The sequence below is a fragment of the Talpa europaea genome, assembly GCF_964194135.1.
Source record: "Talpa europaea genome assembly, chromosome: 1".
Classification (NCBI taxonomy): Eukaryota; Metazoa; Chordata; class Mammalia; order Eulipotyphla; family Talpidae; genus Talpa; species Talpa europaea.
Window position 1 is genome coordinate 11,821,482 of NC_140073.1, and position 23,795 is coordinate 11,845,276.

At 46.0% G+C, this 23,795-nt stretch overlaps 1 protein-coding gene across 1 annotated transcript in view; it reads right to left on the reverse strand.

Annotated features, from left to right (window-relative positions):
- The window catches only part of PTPRJ (protein tyrosine phosphatase receptor type J), a gene marked incomplete at both ends in the record, with an annotated part of 138,584 nt that overhangs the window by 22,798 nt on the left and 91,991 nt on the right, over window positions 1-23,795 (reverse strand). Inside the window, 8 exons of the mRNA XM_084234964.1 lie at window positions 177-455; window positions 1,158-1,415; window positions 3,361-3,618; window positions 5,898-6,158; window positions 8,086-8,283; window positions 9,375-9,599; window positions 11,600-11,650; window positions 15,576-15,588. Of these exons, the coding sequence (XP_084091090.1) occupies window positions 177-455; window positions 1,158-1,415; window positions 3,361-3,618; window positions 5,898-6,158; window positions 8,086-8,283; window positions 9,375-9,599; window positions 11,600-11,650; window positions 15,576-15,588 (1,543 nt within the window). The remainder of the gene's footprint in view (window positions 1-176; window positions 456-1,157; window positions 1,416-3,360; window positions 3,619-5,897; window positions 6,159-8,085; window positions 8,284-9,374; window positions 9,600-11,599; window positions 11,651-15,575; window positions 15,589-23,795) is intronic.

Below are 23,795 nucleotides of genomic sequence, written 5' to 3' on the forward strand. Positions count from 1 at the left end.
GAAGGAAGAATGACAAGGGCAGCAAGATGACACTGACGAGTGAGCAGGGTATCCCGAAGAGCTCAAGGTGTAAGACCACATGGCATGAGAAACCCAGGTATCCAGTCTGCGGAGGGCCTGCCGACAAGGCCAGCAGCACATAAGAAAGAGTCCCAAAGGCACGTGGGGCTACTCACCTGTACAGAATGACTGCCTAGCAGACTCCAGCGACTTGGTGGCATTCCCCACTTCGGTGAGGATGCGCACGGTATACGATGCGCCAGGTGTTAATTCGGCGACTGTAGCACTGGTGATGCCAACACCTGTGACCACCTCCTTTACGTCGCTGGAATTTTCACCCTCCTCAATAAAAAGGTGGTAGGTGTATGTGGGGGCAGCTTTATCCATGTTCTTCCAGGTAAAGGTTGCTGCTGTGGTGTTGGTGCTTATTTCAATATCAGACACATTGCTGGGCCCTTGATTTCAAAAAACGAAAAGGAAAAAAAAAAGAGGACTCTAATTTACTGCATTCCAAAACAGCCTGCTTCCTTTTGGGAAAGAATGAACAAAGCTAATATTTGCTGGTTCAAAAGACGGAAGGCTTCCCAAAGAGACATTCAGAAAATACTTATATTAAATCTCAAAAGAATTAAGTTTTTTATTCTTCTTTTAATACTTAAAAATGATATGAGCTATATCTTGAAGATATAATTTCCTCTGCTTTTGAAATCTGATTAATGAATGAGAAAAAAAAAACCACAAATACATATTATAAACTACTATGTCTGCCGTTATCTTTAGATCAAAAATTAGCAAAACACCGCCCTCACTGTTGCAAGCAAGTTACTAAGCTCATTGGAGCTGTCACTTCCAAAGCCAACCTGACAAAGTGACCTTCAAGTCTGTATTCCCAAGCCATGAATGGAACAGCTATGCTTTCCATGTTTATGGGATCACTTTCTACTTCTAAAGACAACTACAAGTTCACCCAACAGCTCCAAGGTGACATGAGAACAGGAGATCCTTTGCTGAGGCCAACGTCCTCAGCTTAAGCAACTTACCTTCAACCTGGAATCCAGAAATACGATGACCCCTGACTGCATCATATGACCAATCTTACACCTCACCCTTCACATGAAAGTCAGAGACACTCCCTTAGGAGGCACTGAGACACTTACGTGTGTATTGTTCAATGGAGCTGGAGTTCCCCTGGATTTTGTCCAATTCTGGGGAGATTGTGATGCTATATAAGATGCCTGGGACCAGGTTGCTGAGGGTGATGGCTGTGTGAGTGCTGTTCTTCTCAAGAGAGGAGTTCTGAGACACAATAACGAGATGGTAGCTGTACCCAGGAGCCCTATCTGTATTCTGCCATTCCAGATGCATCTCTGTGGACGTGACATTGACCACGGAGATGTTGAACACCGCACTGAAGTCTGGTCAGAGAAAAGGAAAGAAGAAAGGGCTCTGTTAATGACCATCATAACATCCAGTTTTGTTTCCAAGTGTCTCTCAAGAGAACTTGCTCTTTTGCCCTCAAACTCTCAAACAAATTCACAAAAGGCAATCTCCAAAACTGAGGGGAAAATACACACTCAGTTCTTTCAAGGGTTTTTGGCTCTTCTAGAACACGGGTGCATTTGCCAGTTCAGCCGACTGGTTCTCAGTTCTTTGGCTTCTGTCATAAAAATGCCCCTTTCTGGTAGAAATCATGTTAGAAGGGTTCAGTTTGTGAAAACCCATCAAGCTATGGCACTGAGTGTACACTTTTCAGCATGTATACGTTTATTGCATTTTAGCAGTTCTCTGCCAAATTTCCAAGTAATTATCCATGTTTTACCCAACCAACAGAGGCGAAGAAACCTACACGAGAATCTCCAAAGCCCAAGTGATTTCATGTGGCTCAGCTGTCTGTCTTTATTCTTTCCCTCCATATAAAAAATTTCAACTCTTTTGAAATCAAAGCTCAAGGAATACTGTTTTCCAAAAACCTTTACTTCAAATCTTTAACAGCAATGAAAATCCAATTGCTAATTTATCAGTATTAATTAGCACTATGGAACTAACAAAATGATTACATTACAATGTTGTTTATAAAAGACTGTGAATAATCTACCTGGCCTACAACAGAGAAATAAATAATTCATGAAACATCTAAACAAGTGGTTCTTAAAGTTTTTAATCTCAGGACTCCTATAAGATCTTTTTTTAAAGATTTATTTATGTATGCATACAAGAGCTGAGGTACATGCCAGAGGTGCTGGGGTGAGAGGATTCACCAGAGACAGAGTGGAGAGCAGAACAGGCAGGACTGAAATACACTGCTGAGGGGAGCAGCGGGCGAGACAGGAGAGGTCTGCCGCGCCATGTGGGTCAGCTCCCTGGCCGCTGGGGGTCAAACTTGTGCTACAGAAGTTGCGGGTAGCTTCATAGTGCTGTGCTTATCCCCTTGCGCCACCAGGGAAGCCCAGGACTCCTATAAGATCTTAAAAATTATTAAGATTCTTAGAAAATTTTTGTTTGTGTAGGTGATATTTATATTTACTGTATTAGAAATGAAAACTGGTATTTTTAAAGCATACTAATATGTAAGCACACATTCTATTAGTCAGGTGACAATGCCATCCACACCTTGTAGCATCTAGAAAAATTCTATTGTGCACTCACCACATGGAAATGAGAAGTGAAGACATCATGGAACAGAACCCTCTAAAGGAATCTGGGGATCTGGGAGACTAACAGATATTCCTGGACTACACTTTAAGAACCACTAATCTAGGCTACGATTCTAGCCCTTTTTGGGTCACAGAATAAATGTTATACTTTGTAGGACATATATTCTATTGTAACTATTCATTTGAACCACACAGAAGCCATAGACTGCATATAAACAAATGAGCATGGCTGTGCTCCAATAAATAAAAGTTTATTTATAAAAATACAGGCATTGGGCCAGATTTGGCCCTTGGGTCATTATTATCTGCTGAGCCCTGATTTAGACAGGAAAGTATTAAAATGATCCTGTAGAAATATTTATATTGACAGAGAATATTCATAATAAGCTTGTTAGCAGGGGGAAAAAAGCAGATTATAAAACCCCAAGTTCAGGATGACATCAATGCTTATAAAAGAATACACGCACCACTATATAGACCTTAAAATTGTTAACTACATACACCAAAAGTTCAGTGATTATCTGTTTGATGGCTTACATGTGATTTTTTTTCTTTTCACTTGTCTGTATTTCATATGTAGTATTATCAAATTTTTTAAAGGTTTTTCTTAAATAATTAAAAGCAATATTTGGAAAACCTGACATTTATAAATTATATTGATTTTCCTTGAGAAACACGGCTGTATCACAGAACAGACTCTGCTTACCAGTTCTACCGCAAACTGTTTGGGACTCCCCTTCAGTTCCATTTGGTCCTTGTGGAACTATTTCAAAGCAATAATTGGTTCCAGGATACAAGTCACCAATGACAATACTTCGGTTAGTGGTGTTTTTCATTTCACATTCTCCAGTTCCAGTCTTTGTAATCTTTATCTTAAAGAAATTTGCATCATTGCTGTCCCAAGCTAAGCCAATTTCCCTGGTGCTAACATTTGTCACATGGGCGTTGGAAACTGGACGGGGGGCTGTGGGAAGGAAGTAAAGGATTAGATTAAGAATCTATTTCTCCAGAGGACAAGGGTAACTGCACATAACAAGATATTTACACCAAGATTAAATGCACACTTGGGGTACTTATCTCTCTTCTCCTCTTCTTTGTATTATCACCAACAACACTAGTCCCTCAGAAACTAGTGCTTCTGACCAGTGAGAACACTTGGTCAGAGAATACAGAAACAGCGCACTTAAGTCATACTAAAACATTCACAGGAAACGTGGAGGCATGAACCTCCTCTGTTTAGGGAGGTGCAGCAGAAGCTGCTGTTGACCCCCCAAAATCAGTTACCCCCAATTTCCTTAGACTTCTAGCAGTATGAATGACTACTGGGAATAAGGACTATATTTCCCAGCTTCCTTGCAGTTAGACTAGCCTTGTGACTATCTCCGGGCCAATGGGATATTAGCAGAAACACAGTATGGCTTCCAAGAAGTAGCCTCAAAAAGTAGAGTACCCCTTCCTCTTTCTGGTAGCTGGAATGTGCTGTGATGTGCTGCCTAGCTCTAAAACCAACAATGTGGTGGTGACTGCAGCTTCCCGATGCCAAAATGGCAGCCCAGAGCACATATTCTTGGAGCCAACAAGTACAGTTGGGGGTACTGTTGGTGACAAAGCTGGTGACAGTCTCAGTAGGGAGGTCTTTAGTCCTCCTCCTGGAATGACCAGGCATTTCTGGGTTCCAGCCTGAAGCCTGCACCCAAAATATTATGGGTTGAATGCCCTCAAAATTCATATGTTAAAGTCCTAATCCTCAGTACCTCAGAATGAGACTATTTGGAGATAGGGTCTTTTAATAGACAATTAAAGTAAAATGAGGTCATTGAAGGAAGCCCCTCAACCCACTATACCTGGTATCCACACAAGAGGGGGACATTAGCACACAGACCAGCACAGAGCAACCATGTGAAGACACAGGGTGATGGTGGCCCTCTATAAGCCACAGGGAGAAAACTCAGAAGACAAGCCTGCTGACACCCGATCTCAGACTTCTCAGCTCCAGAACTATGAGAATCAACTTCTGTTGGCTACACCTCCCAGTCTATATGTGGTACATGTTACGGCAGCTCTAGCAAATGAATACGCCAGCCCTTCCAATGATTCTGTAAGTTCTCCATTCCCCAGATTAAATATTTAAATAGATTTTGTTTCTGTTTCTTGAAATGGAGTCCAGGCTAACACTCTACCTAGCTTGGGCTTCATTTATGAGAGAGAAATAAACTCCCATCTTGTTTTTTGTTGTTGTTTTTTTTTTTAAGATTTATTCTTTTTTTTTTCATACAAGAGCTGGGGTACAGGCCAGAGGTGCAGGAGGGTGAGAGGACTCACCAGAGACAGAGTGGGGGAACAGAACAGGCAGACCGACTGAAATACACTGCTGAGGGGAGCAGCGGGCGAGATAGGAGAGGTCTGACATGCCATAGGGGAATCTCCCTGGCCGGCAAGGAATCAAACCTGTGCTGCAGAGGCTGCGGACAGCTTCACAGCACTGTGCTCAACCCACTGTGCCACGGGGGAGGCCCCACTCCCATCTTGTTTAAGCCATGTATACTTGAGGGCTTTTTGTTATTCACAGCAAATTCCAATCCTAAGTAAGAAACAGTTAAAAAGTAAAAGGTGAAGAAATTTAAGGCATTTGCCCCGAAGAGTCAGAAGACATGTATAAGAATGCCGAAGGTGTCTGTGTGCTTCCTGGGAAGCACACTCTCCAGACGAGCCCTGGGTACTCAACCAGGGACCCCTGGGTTCCGTTTCCTGCTCTGCCAGATGCGAACTCTGTGGCCTTGAGAGTAAGCTGTCATCCCTTTGTTTATAAAATAAGGATCCTAGTGCTAACCCCACAGGTCACTGCAATACACAGAAAGTTCTCAGAACACACATCAAAACCACCATACTACTAAGCTGCCGGCACACCTCTCACTGTTTCATTTTGAATTATTGGAACAGAAAGCTTTTTATTTGCTGCCTATCATCTTCTCTTTAGGGGGTAGTTAAGCAAACAAAGACAGAGACATAGCCAGCCCTGCTTCATCACAACTTAGCACCCAAAGAACAAAGGCAATGGATACACAGGTTCTTACTCTCCCTGGATATCAAGGGGCTCAAGGTCTCAACCACACTAGAAGCAGAGGCTGGAGTTTCAACACACACCAAGCTGTGCTTCCTTGAGGAAGGAACAGAGCCCTGTCCTGCGCCTGGGTCTGGCATATGACAGGCAAGCAAGAATGGCAAAGCAGGGCGAGAACTCACGGGTGTACACTTGGAGAAAGCCTGGCGTGCCCGCAGACCCATGTCCCAAGAAAGGACACACTGTGATGTTGTAGAAGGTGCTGGACTCGAGTGGAGCAATGACAGCCTGAGTCACATTGGTGGTGAAATTGAGAACATAAGTCTCCCCAACAACCTGTATCTTGTAGCTATAGGACGAGGCATTATCGTTGATTTTCCAGGTCAGGGTCAGGCTTGTGGCACTGATGTTCACAATTGTGATGTCAAAGACCCGACTAGACTCTGTAAAGACACAAGATGCATTAAAAATAACCAGATGGCTGAGATAGGGAGTTGGGGGGTGATGCTGTGATCATAGTATATCATCCGGTCAAATAAACACACTTCAGGACTGTTCCTTGCTATCCTATGGTATTTACCCACAACCACACACACACACAAGGGGGCTCAGCAAAAGTCAGGCATCACCTTCAGTGAAGGAACAAACTGGTCAATTGCAACTACAGAGTGACTCTCTTCTCCTGTTGAGTTGATTCTCAGAGACGATGACTCCTCAAGCACTAACATGAACCCTGCACATGTCCCAGGTGCTGGAGTGACTGAGAAAAGTTCTCAAGTGGATCTCCACCCAAGAACAAACACTACACTCTGCATAATCAGCAAAAATCACAGACTTCAATAGAAAGGTCAGGTCAAAACGGAAACTTATTTTCTTATCTCAACACTGATGAAATGAATATCTACTCATAATATTTTAGGAGGTTCCCACTTGGTTGATGGACACATGGAGATGTGGGGAGTGTGGCGTCCCCGGAGGGGGTATGGAAGCCGCCTATCTCTCCCCAATACCTGGCCCTCTGACCCCACATGATTTCAGCTTTTCAAGCTTATGACCAAAGGGAAACCAGTTGCCAAGACTATGGCAGGAACTATTTGCATACAATTTTCATAAATGTATCTGTGGTTTTTTTAAAATATCGGATTACTCATTTTGCCTCTGGAGCTTGCTGGATTGGTTTCTTATCTGATCAAATACCTTTTTCTGTTGCAAAAATAATGGCCGTTTCTGCAATTGTTTTTGCTGTTCTTGTATGTCCACCCTGTATGGAGCATGTCAATGCTCAGAATACTCACTGTTGTTTCAGCCTAGAAGAACCAGCAAACCTTGGAAACACTGAAAAGGTTTTGAGATAACCACTCTCCAGACTGTGAAATGGTGCACCAATAGCAACACCCAATTACAATTTTTTTAAAGATTTATTTATTTATGCATACGAGAACTGGGGCCAGATGTGCGGGGGAGTGAGACAATTTATCAGAGACAGAGTGGGGAACAGAACAGGCAGATTAATTGAAATACACTGCTGAGGGGAGCAGCAGGTAACATAGAAGAGGTCTGCCTTGCCGTGTGGGCTAGCTCCCTGGCCAGCCCGGGATCGAACTTGTGCTGTGCTGCAGTGGCTGCGGACAGACTCACAGAGCTGTGCTTAACCCCTTGTGCCACCATGGAGGCTCCCCAATTATAATTTTATATTAAGCCCAGATGTCATGGGGGCCTTTGGATCTTTTTAAACTCCTATGGGCAGTGTTTTAAATAGAAATAAACTCTGGCTTCTAAAAAGCTTTTAAAAAAACAAAGCAATAATCCACCCATTTGGGCCTCCCTGGTGGCTCAAGGGGTTAAGCACTGCACTATGAAGCAATCCGCGGCCTCTGCAACATGAGTTCGATCCCCGACCAGCCAGGGAGCAACCCACATGGTGCAGCAGACCTCTCCTGTCTTGCCCACTGCTCCCCTCAGCAGTGTATTTCAGTCAGTCTGCCTGTTCTGCTCCCCACTCTGTCTCTGGTGAATCCTCTCACCCCCCGCACCTCCTCTGGCCTGTGCCCAGTTCTTGTATGCATAAATAAATAAATCTTTTTTAAAAAATCCACACATTTGTCTCACTGACTGTGATGCAGAGTAGGAAAGACAGGAGGTAGCATCTGGCATCGACTCATTGTAGTTTCTCGAGCTCAGTGAAAGCAGCATCTAGGTCCCAGCATTAAGAAACCTGCTGATCTACTCTGCCCAGCATCCCATCCAGAAAACTCCCTCTGGGAAGAAAACTACTTGTGACGCAAGAGACCTCAGCCCCGGAATGATGGGAGACAAAAGATGATGCTATAACAAACTCTGGCTGGAGTTATCTGACAAAATCCAACCTACTTGTCTGGAAGCTGAGGGTCAGGGGCAGCCCTTCCATGCCATCCACTGTTTGAGAATGCAGAGAGACGTTGTATGCTGTGTTGGCCTCCAACCCCATCAGCGTGACTTCTGTGTGCTGGGTCAGAAGTGGGTCGGAGGTTGGGTGTGCAGGTGCGAGGTTGAACCCAGGGGCTGTGGAGTTCTCTCCATGGTTGACATCTGTTTCAAACACAAAAGACACAGACACTGATGGTGCCAGAAGCTCGGGGCTGTGGTCTTTGAGCGCCTCTTCCCCCACCCCCAGAGGATGACACAGCAGACTCCATAAATGAGAGTCAGGACTCCATAAATATCTGTTCTCTTCCTCCCCCAGACAGGGACACAGACACTGACAAGGCCTGGATGGCAGGAAGCTATTTCCTCTTGTCCTTCTATCCAGGTGGCATCGCATAGGTGTGCTGCTCTTTCAGACTCAGCTCTTTGCGGTTCACCCCGCACCCCCCCAAGCCTTTTCTTTTTCCCCAGGAAATCATCTTTTCTCCTCCAACTACAGAAGTGGTTTTCCAGGGACAGTCACAGGATACCAAGACAGCACATCAGAGCCCACTCGAGGGAGTTTCCCCTCACCCCCACTAACCGGGGGCCTACCAGCAGGTCCATCTGCTTGAGCTGTGTGTAAGGAGCTACTTTGAGAACGAAGCTGATTAAAAGAAAGAGGAGGGAAGAAGATGGGAGAGTGACCGCATCCCTTTTTTCAGGGTTGTGCTGCCCACAGTGGGGAAATACTCGCAAGCCAATAAATGCTCGTTTAGTCTGAGTACGTAAAGTCTGGTCTCTGTCCCTTGCCATCAAGAATCTTAAAGTCCTCTGTGCAGTTTCCTTATGTGTAAAATAGGGGTTAAATGTGTGTTCTTGACAAGGAACAGGGTCACCCCTGAAAATGCTATGAAATTTGCAAAGGATGACTCCACTGTCAGTGCAGCTAGATTTGCCTGCAAGCATCCCTGTTCTCATTGGATGTGGTAAGTCCCGCCAGCGGGCAGGCCGGGATTGGCACATCTGGTATTTGTTCATCTGAAGGGGCTGCCAGACTTCGGGAGTCTCATCGCCACTCTGAGCCTCAACGTGCTGTAAAAGAACAAGCCTCCTCTACCCTCCTTCTCGTACTGGTGTGGGGTCAAACTAACACATGGAGGGGCCCCTATAAATTCTAAAATGCTATACAATAAAAGAATGATGTGTGTTTTGACGATTAAGTGGCTGAAAGTCACAATCAACCAGGCAGACTAACAGCACACTGTGTGACTCACCTAAGCGCATCACCACGGGTGGTGTCTGTGTCCCATCTGATTCTGAAAAGTTCAGGGTGAAATAGTGCTGTACCCCCAGTTTCAGCTCTGAAATATTGACGGGTAAGTGCTTTGTGTCTTCTAGAAGCATCCAGCAGGTGGCAGTGCCGGTGTTGTTCCTCCAGGTAAGAACAGCTTGAGTCACACCCACGAAGGCAGCCAGAAGATGAGAAACTGGATTCAGCTCTATTTTTAAAACACACAATGGGTCTTGATGGAGCAAGATCTTTGAAATCACCTGCCCTAAGAATGACGAGGGTCACTGGTATTTCAAGGGGACCCGCTAAAAATACTCCCTTTCTATCAGAGCCCAGTATATTTACTTCATCATTTCACAGCAGGAAAAATAGAAAGTATATATTGTAATAGAGAGAAAAGTCAAAAATTTTAGATCCTTGCTATTCTCCAAGACAGGTGACTCCCACAGTGATCTGACATGCTCCTTTATTTGCTTTGAAGCAGCAGCATTTAATCATATTTGGTTTAGATACCAGGAACTAAGCATCCAATAAGTTGCTAGGCCTCCAGTCTCACGAACACAAATATCACTCCACAGTACCGAGACTTTGCAACCAGGGAGAAGGCGCTCCTCTCTCTATTCCAACCCCAGGAGGACTTTGCCACTCCCTGCCAACCCCATCGTCCCTTCCATCACCTCACTGGGCTTCACTGGCTCCCTTCATTGCTAAATGGAGAGAGGCAGGACGGTTTCCTGAAGAACAAATGCTCTGGCAGCCCTGGGGAGACTGGAAGCCAGGGCTCCGGTGTTAAGCACACAAAGCCAACCCTGCCTGCGGTCTGCAGCAGCAGCACCGGAAGACACTGGCCAGGTGAGCATAAGCCACCTTGCAGTGCCACAGTGGACCCACTCCAGATTGTTCGTGTCAAATACCTGTGCTGCAAAGGATTCTAAGCTGGGTTACACATGTATCCATCTCTCTCTATCTATCTAAAAAGGTAACACCCATAAACTAGGCAGCTCAATGCACTGGGTGATGGTTATAACCATCTCTGTAGCACAGGGGTCGGGCAGAAAGAACTGAGCTTCTCGCCATGATGGTCTCTTCCAGTGTAGCCCTCAGGGTCACCGTGAGGACAGAATGATGGGAGTTAGCACAGCTGAGCCTTTAGTACATGCGCAAGAAACAGCAGCCAATGTGCACAGGCCTGCTCATTAGCTCTGGGGCTCTGAGAGGCAGTAAGGACCCCGAGGCTGAGCATTCCTGGCCACCGTACCTCCCTTTCCTAGTCCCCCGCTCTGTCTCGCCTTATCCCTGCCACCAATTCTCACTCCCGTGTTCTTTCTCCTCAACCCTCTCCTACCGTCTCTCTGCCCCTCCTCTCCTTCCTCTCTCATGATATAACAGAAAACTTTCTTATGGGGTAACTTTCTCTAAAACTGCCCTGAGGAGCCCCAGGAGTTCCCAAAGACCCGGATGACACCCACCCCTATAGCTCCTCTCTCATTTTACTTATTGGGCTTTTGGGCAGATTTGGTTTAAAGAAATAGCTTCCTCACTAAAATAAAAAAAGAACTGGCCACCCTGGGGGTGGAGGGTTACCAGCTTCACAAACACAAGGCACGGTGCGGGACTAACTTCCAGCCATGGGCTCCATGATATCAGGCTTCCGGCTCTTTTCAACTTGGGGTTAAAAAAAAAAAGCTAAATTTGCAGCTCTAACAGGTGGCTCAGGATGCTGACATTTAAGCCAAATGAAAATCTAAGCATCATTGAATGTCACTAAGTTCTAATTTCATTTGAAACACCCTCTTCTGTAACGTCTACCATATTTTGTGCCCACCAGAAACTCCTGGGAATACAAACAGCATCAGCTTTCATGGGAGCTTACAAGAAGCCTGGTAATTACTGACACCACCAAGACACATTCCTGATTGAGTGTCTCTGCTCCCAAGTCTTCATGGAAAGTATTAACCAATAAAGACATTAGATCCTCTAAACCGGGCAGCTGGAAGTTGTTGAAACCTCTCTGAGCACAAGAGACCTTAATATTGACTGTTCCAGTTACCCCACTCGTGGGCTTGAAACAACACAGAACCTCGACAACTCTCCCACAGACCATGAAATCCAATCTGTGCAACATGCAACTGGAAGGGCCCAGGCTGCGGGGTACTAGATGAAAATGGATGATTATCCAAGATCATTTCTGGGAGCTGATTATCTTACCTGTGGTGACATTTATGTACATGGAGTTTCCCAGAATGCCACGGTCCATTTCTGGGGTAATGGAGAATGTGTATGGAGTTCCCGGTCTCAAGCCTTTGATGTTAGCTTGTGTTTGATTTGTAAGGAGAATCTCATGCTCTTCCGTCCCATGCTTTTTCCTGACTCGATACATGTACTGAGAAGCATCTGTGTCATTGTTTTCCCAGGTAAGAGTCGTAACAGTTGGACCAATGGAAACAGCTTTAAGGCCAAAAACCGGGCTGGGCTCTATTGTAATATTTCCCCGAAAAAGGAAAGAAACAAATTTTAAAAAGAAATGTAAGAATAAGAACTGTTCCATATGACTACCTTCCAGAAGCAAATTTGCAATTGTAGCATTGCATTTCTTTTTGTTTACCCCTCTGCCCGCCCCCTCAAAAAACCGCATGTAGACACCTATACATATGTGCGCTGGTGAAACAAGATTTTGAAACAAAGACCAAAATGCTAGAGGTGGTCCTGTTGGCTATGACTTGAAGGTGGGGTTACATCTGTGGGGAAAATGATCCAAAGAGAACTAAGCTACAGAGTGAGTCTTTTTTTTTTTTTTTTTTTTAAGATTTATTTATTTATTTATTTATACAAGCACTGGGTACAGTCAGAAGCGTGGGAGGGTGAGAGAATTCACCAGAGCCAGAGCGGAGAGCAGAACAGGCAGACTGACGAAATACACTGCTGAGGGGAGCAGCGGGCGGCAGGAGAGGTCTGTGCGCCATGTGGGACCCTCGCCCGGTGGCCGGGGATCGAACCGGCGCTGCAGAGGCTGCGGGCAGCTTCACAACCCAGCGCTCAACCGCTGCGCCACCGGGGAGGCCCGAGAAAGTCTATCTTCTGAGTCTGAGACACACCCGTGGAGAGGCATGTGATGACCGATGACCAAACCCTGCCATCAGGAGGAGGAACCAAGGTTTTATGGCATAAAGATGGCACAGGACAGTACAGCACAGAGAAAAAAATGAGGCTTACAACCCTAGCTGCACCAAGGACCTGCCCCACAGCTTTTGGACTTGGAGCCACACCCTTAAAACCTCTCAGTCTCAAGTTTCTCTGTTGACAGCTAGAAAACAGTGTTATCAAAGGAAGGGATTGTTTTGAAGTTTCCATGGCCTGGTAAGCAAAGTCACTGGCGGTGAATATTACAAAATTCTGGAATATTCAATCCTGCTGATTGAGAGCATGTGATTTTACTCAAAGTCACTGCACCTCTCTGAACCTCACTTTCATCATCTGTCCAATTGTAGAGTTTGGGATCTTAAAACAACAGAAGCCATTACAATTCTAAACAAGAGTTAAAACTCAACATGGAGGCATCTCAATTACGCCCATGATCGAGTAGTAATAACTAGAAATAGCAGCGTCTGCTGGGTAAAGAGGCCCCTTGCTCTCAAGGACCTTGGGATGGACCCCAGAAGAGAGAAGATGGTGCCGCTGGGCATGTGCATGACCTTCCAGTGCCAGCACGGAGATGTGTCTTACCCGGCACCTGGGAGATGCAAACACTTCCCCAATCAATGAAGACAGGTAGGGATGGAAACAACAGAAAGGAAGAAGGAGCAGGCAGGGAGGAATCTTGTGACCACGGTTCAACCAACTTCATGCAGAAAGTCTCTCTAGGCCTGAGCTTCCTCATACATCCAAGTAGCATTTACAATCAATGATGATGATGGTAATGAGGATAAAAACACAACCACTACTGTGTCAGTGAAGGCACCGAGAACATCAGCTGCCCGTGTGGGGGACTGGTCACATGCCAGGACCTCACCAGGCGCTCTGCATCATTTATGATTCACAACCTCATGAGGAAGGCTACACAGCACTGTTTTTTTTTTTTTAAGATTATTTATTTTTATACAAGAGCTGGGGTACAGGCCAGAGGCACAGGAGGGTGAGAGGATTCACCAGAGACAGAGCGGGGAGCAGAACAGGCAGACAACCAAAATACACTGCTGAGGGGAGCAGCGTGCGCAACAGGAAAGGTCTGCCGCGCCATGTGGGAATCTCCCTGGCCAGCTGGGAATCGAACCCACACTGCAGAGGCTGCGGATAGCCCCACAGCACTGTGCTCAACCTGCTGTGCCACAGGGGAAGCCCTACAGCACTATTTTAAAGGAGAAATGTGTTAAGAACTAAATTTTGGGCTTCACAGACAGGCTGGGAGGTTTTGGGAATGCAGTTTTTTATGTCCCCATCATTCAAAAAATAAAGTATCTAAAAATATGTTTTTAAAGTAGGTGTGTGTATATGCATGTTTGAGTTAATTTTTTAAATAAAGGTGAAGAAACTGAGGTTGAAGAGGACCAATGACTCGCCCAGGGTCACAGAGCTAGAGACAGATTTGGAAGCAAACCTGGGTCTCCAATACAGCTCTTGGCTGTAGGTCACCCTGGTTCTGATCAGAGCGCAGATAGACAAGTATTAGAGCAGAGTAACCAGGAGACCTGTCAAACCAGGTAACGGGACTGAGAATGGGGAGGAGATACAAGAAGCCTTGCTTTTTGCTGATGAAGTTCAGATAAGATGAGTTCTATCCCACCATAGTTATAAAGATTCTCTAATCCCCTCTCCCCACCTCCAACCATCTATCACAAAAGAAGTCTTGCTCACTTGTTTGCACCACACAGCAGCCATCTGAAAAGTTGACAAGATAGCGCGTCCCAGGTGTCAGGTCCTTGATTAAATGCCCCTCTTTACTGTCTGGTGTGGAAGGCCACTGGTGCCCGCCACTCAAATCGTTCAGTGGTGTTACCGAAAAGTTTTCTGGTGCCTTGCTGAAATGAATTGTGTGAGCTGTAGATGTGAATGTAATCTGATCACAGCTGTTGCCTAGAACACAGGGAAGAAGAAGAAAATGCAAACATAAAATGGCACCACCACCACCCCACCTCCGTGCTAGACAACAGAATTTGATGAATTTAAAAGCATATCATGCTTCCTTCATCTCCCCTTTACCTGGGTTAAAATATCCCCTCTACACATAGACATTTTCTTCTTTTGCTGAGTGATTCAAGTCTGCACAAGGTACCCTCTAGCTTATTTACCAAACTGATTAATGAGGAAGAAAAAGCAACTGCAGAACTCTGCCCATTGTTTGCAAAGACTTTGCATCATTACTATTATGATGGAGATTTCCTTTATAGAAGGTTTCAGCAAGACCTTTTTGAATGGCACTGGAAGAATATTCTAGTTATCTCTATGGTTCACAGCCTTTGGGATTTTACCAATCAGGAAAAAAAATCCAAATTTTGAGGACAAAAGCTACCAATATTTTTCCCGAAAGATACATTTTAAAAAAATACCAACTGCTATTATCTTCACTTCTTACAAAAGCATTAATGGCCAAAAAAAAAAAAAAAATTCATAAGGGCACAATCTCAGAATAGACAATGCTTTCAACCGAATATATTAGTGTCATTAAAAACTTACTATCATATCTTTATTTTTTATTTTACTTTACTTCAGGGAGGATTTCAATGAACCAGCACCAATTAGCAATAGAACACCAGCCCTCCACATGGAGGCAAAATATACAGAAGACTATGTCTGGCTTTGCAAAGATTATGTGAACCCTGCACACGACTTTAAAAATCATGGAGCAATATAGCAATCCATGAAAATACTTATCTGATAACAGCACATAAAGTAAATATAAATCATAGTACATTACAGTTTCAACCCAGTTTTTTTTCCAATCACCTATGAATATAGGTTGGGGGGAAAAATCTCAGGAAATGTAATTTTTTTTTTGTTTTCCAGAGATGCATAATTAACTTCTTTTCTATCATTTGCTTTTCTACCCTCACACTGCTTCTCTAAAGAAAAACTGGGAATTTTAGCCAGTGAATCTGTTCTGACTTTCACACTGCCCTTAATATTTGTGCCCATCAGGGGGCAGTAGTGAACAACACATGGAGGAGAGGGGAGCAGTACTCACATTCACCTGCGCACAGGATCTGTAACAGAAAAGAGAAAACGGAAGTCAGCAGATTCATTCAGCAACAGAAAATGCAAATCAGAAATAAAGCAGCTGAGAAGTGCATCACGGGGGCGGGTGTGAAGACGTACACGAAGCTGGGGCTAGGTTCTGCGAACACCCGAGGAACTCAGTGCAGCTGTGGGTCAATTACAATAACAGGCTCACTCGGTTATAGGAGGCCGATCAGCTGTGGCCCATAGGTGTTTCCCCACAGATACGCCCAACACTGAGGCAGCTCCCCAGCTCAGCACCACCATCCCATCCCCAGAGCCATTTTCTAGTGGCAAAGGTAGGGTGTAATGCCAGATGTACAACAGGGTCTGGGTTTTCATTGTGCAAAAATTCATCTTCTTCATCTTCTTCCTTCTATCAGTAGATGGCGGTAAACTTTACAAATGATAAGGCAGGCAGCTTTGGGAAGAATGAATATAGAGGGATTTTAAAGACACTTTAGTTGACAGCATCTCATCTGCCATCTTTTTTTTTGGGGGGGGAGAGCAGTTCCCCAAAGACAATCTGATCCATAATTTCCCCACAATTTAAAAGCCTAAAATAATTCAGGGTTTGTATGTTTTTATGTTCTATTGTTTAGTAAACACACTTCTTTACAGGATTTTTCAAAATATGGTCCTTGTAAAGAGGAAAAGAATCAAGGGGGACTCTAGTGGGGTAGAATCTCCTCCAACTTCCCATCACACTTTGAATAAAATTCAAACTCTCAACCTCAATCCACATGGCCCCTCTGACATCCCTACCCACCCTCCATGCCTGTAGTAATGGTCTTGAAACTGGTTCCCCTTAGAGCCTTTACATATTCATCCCTTCCTCCAAAAACATTCTGCCCCAGATCCTCCCAGGCCATGGGCTAAAAAGCCACCCTTTGAGCAAATCCTTCTCCACCAACCCAATGACAATGAGCTCCCCCCCTTTCCATACTATCACTGGTGCATTTCCTCCTCAACATCTGCCTCATTTATCAGTGTCAGTCTCCTCCAACTAAAATGTACACTCTGGGAGAACAGAAACCTCATCTGAGCCGCACGCCCAGAATGGTGCACACAGCAGACATCCAATAAATGCCACTGGCGGAGAGACTGAGCCTTAGGAGGCAATCTCTAAGGTCCAGAGAGAGGTACAGACTCGCCCCATGGTCCTGAGCCAAGGCCAGGACCATGCCGGCTGGGTCCAGGAGCCTGATTCTGGGCCCAGTCACCTGCATTTATCAAACGTACAAGACAAGGACAACATTTGTTCTCATCATGCATAAGGTGCACAGAGGGAAGGGCCAGCTCCCTATCCCCGTGTGCTGGTGGCCCACTGACTTGTCCTTCTGTCTGGTTTTGCTCTGTGGAGGAAGCGGTGACCAGGTTTTAGAAACCTTAAACAAGGTCACCTGGTGACTTCGGATGTCGAGTGCTGACCCCTTGCAAACCACTATCTCTGTATGTGCATCTATATATGTGCTGTATCCTCGGGTCCAGTCACCCAGCCATCCAACTGTCACCTGAAAACAGTAAAGAGCTGGGCCCTGCCCTCGAACTTTGCAGGAAAGAAGAGAAATAAGACGTGTCTGTCAATAAGTATTCGAGGTACAAAGCACTGACCACTCGTTACCAAGCTCTTCAGAGGCCTTCGTGCGCTAGGCGCTGTGCTAAAGAGCGGGAGCTAAAGCAGAGGGCCTGAGGGACACCGGGGCTGAGGCGGAGGGAGAGGAAGGCAGGTGAACCAGCCACAGGAGGTCTGTCCTCCGTGCACATGACCCCAAATGCACAGAGCCCTGACTCTGCCAGGTACTGGTCCAAGTCTGGCGGATATCAGCTCATTTAATCCTCTAAGCACCCTGAGTAGGGAAGCAGCACAGGTCATTGGTGACCTGAAGAGCTGCAGCACCTGGACTGGAAGTCAGGGTTTGACTCCACAGCCTGTGTCCTAAACCACCAGCTACACCATCTCCCACTGCAAAGCAACTGGCAATAAATATACTAGGATTTAGGGAAGATATAGAAGTAAATTTTAAAAACCATTTTAAGTGTGCTCCTTTCTTCTCCCCACAAGAAAATTCAGCAAGCAAAGTACAGGTTTTCCTCCACAAATTCAGGTAGAGTTCCCCCATCCACCATGCCCCTCTTCCCTCCCCAAAGAAAGGCCCATGTGCCCTTTGGCTACAGCAGCCTGGTATCATTGGGGCTCATGGTGCAACAATGGCCAGTTGCTCACACCCTGCTATCACCTGGCTTCCTGGCTCCACACCTTTCCTGGCATCACCCTCCCCACCCCTTTTTCCCTAATCTTGGCCCAAAGGACTCAAACTAAGACACGGAACATGAGAACCTCAGAGAAGTCGGTCAGAGTTTTTGTGGGGAAGAGCTTCCTCAATCATAAAAAGGAACTGCACTGCAAGACATCACGGGGTCTGCCCTGATGCTTGGAGCTGCTGCAGCCACTTTATGACTGGAGGAGAGACTGAGCACCTGCTGAGGATGGTAAGTGAGGGAAAGAGGGGAAACACCTGGATCTCTTGCTGCTGAAGCAACCACTCCCAGGCTCTGTACCTCTAGACCTCCCCTCTGGGGAGATGCAACACCCCTCTTTATTTAACTACTGTGGTTTGGGTGATCTATCATTTGCAACCAAAATAACATTAGTTAACACAATAACAACAAAATTAGGGAAATCATTTTCACATTAGCTCTCATTTTCACAGAAGAATAAAGATCAAGGCCAATGACCTGCCATCAGAGCAGGGCCTCAGGCCAGGTCCATAAGGGGGAGAGTGGAGGATGCAAGTCCTGGCCTCCAAACGCCCACACTGACCACAATACAACTGACCACAATACAACTCTTGCAAACAACACCCCCCAAGATAGTTGGCTTGAAGACAGATGCCCCTCCCTACCCACGGTTCTGCTCCACAGGTGGAAAATATGTACTTTGCAGTGGGGCCAACGATGCTTTGCAACTATACTGAGCATACACAGGCTTCTGGTTATTATTCCCTAAACACAGTGTAGCCGCTGTTTACACAGGTTCACTTGTACTAGGTATTTAAAGTACACAGGAGGATGTGCACAGGTGATATGGAAACACTGTGCCATTTTATGTAAAGGTCCCAGGCAGCATGCTCAGATTTTGGGGTCCTGGGACCAATCCCCCATAGATACTGAGGGAGGACTGTGCTTTTTAAAAGAATACAGTCAACAGAAAGCTCATCTTTCTAAAATTAGCTCAAAGCCTAGTTCTGCCTGGGGTGAAATGGGAGAGGGGAGGGACGAAGATTCAGACCCTAAGCACCAAAACTAACTGCAGAAAAAGGAAGTTGGGGACAACTTTCCAGCATAACAGTTAATCATGGTGATGGGGAATATACTCAGCTCTTTCCGCTTCTAAGAGGACCCAAAAAGGCACTGGCGGATATGTATCTACAAGGACTAAATCATCCTATGTGTGAGTACCCTGAGCCAGCAGTTTCAAATCCTGGCAGGGAAAGAAGCTAGCAAATTCCATAGGCCCGTCTCATGCAATCCTCACAACAACTTGTAAAACATGAGTTAGGATGCCCATTTTACAGAAGAGGTCACTGGCTCAGAGTGCACAGCTAAGGAGTTTCCAGGTGGGTATAATCTTGCCCCAGGCCAAGGAGGGAGAGATGAAAAGAGATGCCTTGGCTGGAGATAAAAAGAGCACTTGCCTACTTGTACTGTCCTTTGGACAGAAGTTAAACCAGATAAAGTATACAAAGCCAAGACCAGTGGCCCGGGCACATCAGCCTGTAAGGTCTGCTCCCTTTTCTCCCACCCGGCTTCAGCAGACCTTCAGTGAGAAGGGTTTAGGAATGAGCTCACCCTGGGACTAGGACTCAAGGGACATTCACTACAGCCAAAAAGGTGGGAACCTAATGGTCCATCAACAGAGGAAAAGACAGACAAAACGTGGTCTAGCTACACAACGGAATACTATTCAGCCATAAAAAAGAACAGAAAGTGTGATTCTCTGTATGAAATGTCCAGAATAGGGAAATTCATAAAAACAGAGAGCAGACTTATAGTTGCCAGAGGCTTGGAGAAGGGGGAAGGGATAGTGATTGCTAATGGACACTGGGTTCCCTTTTGGGTAATGAAATGTTTGGAACTACACGGAGGAGGTGGCTGGGCCACAATGTGAATGTACTCACCAAAGCGTATACTTTCAATGATTAGTTTGGTTGTACAAGTTTCAACTCTTTTTTTTTTTAAATAATAGTAGGTATCCACCTGCTACCTACTATACCTACTGTAACCCACAGTAAACTGCAAAATCAAGCTCAGCCACTAGGACGGAAGGAGCTTCTGGAAGTGGGTGGGGAGGGACACGGATGAAGGCAATAAATAGGTGTTTTTAAAAGGGGGAGTTGGCCATCAGAGAGGGGGAAAGAACCACCCCAATTGGGAATTAGAAGACACAGACAGGGCTAAAGAGCCTGACCAAAAGCACTTCGAAGAGCATTCTGAGCACCTCCACTTGACTAAGCAGCTATCTGTGCAGGGACTGAGCTGGACTTTCTATGTTCCTGGTCTGAGCACAGTGTTGTGTAATCACAGTTAAGAACACGGGATCTGGAATCGAGCCGCCTGGGGGTATCATTCAGTGCCACTGCTTACAACTGCGTAACTTTGGGCAGACAGCTTAGCCTCTCTGTCCTTTGAGTCTACATCCATGATCCTGGATGCTAATCATACCTGCTTTGTTGTAGTAAGGATGAAACTAAATGATCGATTTAGCTGCTACTACCATCCTCACCATCTCTAAGTCTTCACAGCAACTCTGCAAGGTATTTTATCCCCATTTACAGACCGTGATACCAAGGTTCAGATCCTACTGTTGAAACCAGTGAGCAATCTGAAACTCCTACCTTTCAAAGTATTGAAATAATGGAGTGACACAGATGTGGCACTGAAGTCCAGAGACAGTAGGTAACTTGCCCATGGACACGCAGCCCGGGAGGAAGCACCAGAGCCAGGTCTGGACTCTAAACTTGATCTCAACCACTTCAACCAAGCTTCTCTCACCCCTTCTCTTCTGGGACACAGACCTAGCTGGGCTACTCTTAGCTCACCCCACTTCTTGCTACTCCTCCATGAAGTCTTCCACATAGATGACACAAGGCTCTGCAGGTCCCCATAGCTGGGCAAAGGGAGCAAACACTGATAGGAGAGATCCAGCTGAATGACTTAGCTAGACGACACACCAAGGTGCGAAAAAGAGAGCATGATACTGTGCTTAGTTCTGCCAAGAGTGTCCAGTTACCTACATACACCAGGTGTGTTAGAAACCCTTCGTCAACCAGACATCCAGGCACTAACGGTGCCAAGAACAACCAACACAGCAGATCCTCGCTGTTGATGCTTCCATCCTTGCTCATCGCCCCCCTCCCCGGAGATGTGTTCCTGTTTCACAACCCACTTTGGTTTTGCTGATGAGCCAAAGCCCTCTCGCCTCCTCTTTGGGAACCACCACCAGGCCTGAAACTGTGGTTCCCGTCACAAGGATCCTCCTCCAGGCCCCAGAGAAAACGAAACTGTTGACTCTGCCCTCTGTGTCATCCCAATTTGGCCAAAGTTGCAGCCATGACATCAGTGGTCCACTCTGAATATTTCATCTTCCTATCCGACTCCAATATAACAAGGATCTCACTCACAGCATTGACCAAAAATGAGTTCTTAACTGCTCTACTCATAAATACTACTCCCACCAACACACCAAATTGCATTCACATAGTCTCTGGCCCTCTCACCAAGCCACTCTGTGACTGCCCCACTAAACCTGTCCCCTGGACTATAAACTTCAGAATAACCTCTGACTCCTCCTTCCCTTCACCCTTCCTGGATACACTTGGCAGCCAAGTCCCCAAGATGCTTCTGTGACTCCCCACTTCTGTTCTGTGGCCCACCAGAAGCCAAGTGATCCCCAGCCCTAAACAGGAGAAACAGTCTCATCCCAGCACAGAGACTCTGGCCATGTCTGGTTTTTTTATTGAAGCTCTCAGTACACACACACACACACACACAAATTAAGAAATGCCAGAACAGGGTTTTATCAGCTGCAGTATATTTTTGTTTCAATCCTGTCAGACTATCTCTGTGACTCTATCTATAATCCCTCATTTGGAACAAAAAAAAAAAAAAAAAAAACCAAAACCTAAATTGAGGCCCTTGATGCCACCAAAGGGCGAGCCAGGCCCCAGCCCTTCATCAGCACGGCCGGCTGCCTCTCTTCTAGTCCCTTCCTTCAATGCACAGTAAAAAATAAACAGAACTGCTAGATTATTCTCAAACATGCTAGTATTCGTCAGAAGACTGGTAGGACAAAGGACACTCAACCAAGGTGACTGCAGAGACTGAATGGGTCTCTTCACAGGGTGTGGGTGGGGTCAGAGAAAAGCAATGTGGACAGGCAAGAACCCAGAGGAAGCGGCCATGGAAAAGAGGAAGCAGGTTGTGGGGCTGCCTCTTCCTCATCTCCAGCTGGGCTTTCTGTTGGGCTGCCCCCATGGAAAGCCAGAGGTCACGAGCACCCACTGGTATAGAACAGGGTGGAGATGGGCTGGCAGGGTTCTGCAGGAGTGCAGGGAAGAGCCACACCCCAAAGCTCATGTCCCAGCACTGCTGAGAGCCTGGGGAGCACACAGGCATGGCCCAGCACAGTGACTGAGATTTAGGTTCAGTTTCCCCTCACACTGCGAGCTCTGGGCCTTGACCTCACCAAGCCATCTGGGTCAACATTTACAAAATGGTGGAAGGAGATGTGCAAACAAGTCCTGTGGCTGAGTTCTCCTGAGATTCACATAAAGGGCCCCACATTCCCAGCCTAGTGGCCTCTTCCATCTTACCCAACCGCCGAAGCCGCCACCCTTCAGGTCTCTTGAACTTCTGCCACTACTCCGGCCCCCGGGAGCTCTCCAGGATCTAGGCCCCCTTCAATCCAGGCCACTCCTGCTTCGTCCTACAGCCCTTTACTGCACCAGGCACCCAGATGCTGAAGGTGCTGAGGGCACTGAAAGCAGTTCTGACTCTCCAGGAGTTCACGGGCAAAAGAAGCACCCAAAACAATGGCAGCGCAATGTGGACAGGCTGCCAGGAGCACCCACATGATGAGGCAGGGGGTGCCTAGGGACAGGGAGAGGGGATTGGTGGCTTAAGGGTAGCATGTAGGGGAGCAGTAGTGGAAAACACCCTTCAGAGAGTGACCCCAGGTGGGAACTGAATGACAATTGACTTGACTTGTCATAATTTTGATGGAGGACTTCACATGGGCCAATCACAGTCATTCATCATCTCATCTAAGCTTCACAACTGTCCCAGAGGCAGGAGTGTGTTTATCTCCATTTAACATGCGGAGAAACTAAGCCTTGGAAAAAACCAAGCTCCTGACCCAGCACTGTACAGCTCCTAATCCATCGCCCTAGGTCTGCCTGACTCTGACGCTCTGGACCTGACACATTCTTGGTTCATCCCTGCGAGGGTGTCACTGAGACCATGGACCACAAAGGTGATCTCAATGTTGCCATGGGTCTTCAGGGGCAGGTTCCTTCCACATTTGTATATGAGTCTGAATTAAGAAAGTTTCTGTACTGGTGTCTAAAGAAGCAGAGTCTGAGGGTAAATTCACAAAGCAGCCTGGATTTTGGCAAGTGACAAAGCTTTGGATTTTCTATTACACACATTCGGTTTCTCGGGATGGGTAATAAGTGACTGAATAACACAATGGGTAACAATAGACTCTTTATCCTCCTAAAACCAAGCCCACACACCATATGACAACAGTTATTTTTACCCACTGACGTAATTAACCAAAATGTGAACCGCTTCAAGCAATTTTTAAAATCAAATAGCATTTTATGGGATTTGGAACATGCACAGATTTCAATTCTGAAAGACCATCATTCTTCCTGGCTCTTATTTATCTCCCTTGCAGGAATTATCCAAGAGCTCCCTATAAAACTGGTCCCTGAAAGGTAAATCATTAATCACGAAAATGGCAGACAGGGTGGGCTCCCCCCTTGAACCCAGAAGCCAAGGGATAAACATCTTTATGGGGAACTTCCCTGAAGGGAGGTGTGGCATTCCAAGTTGGTGAGAGTACCTGGCACCCACTTCCACCCTACAGTCCTAAAGGCTGGGACTGACAGGCAGTAGGGGCAACTTGGTA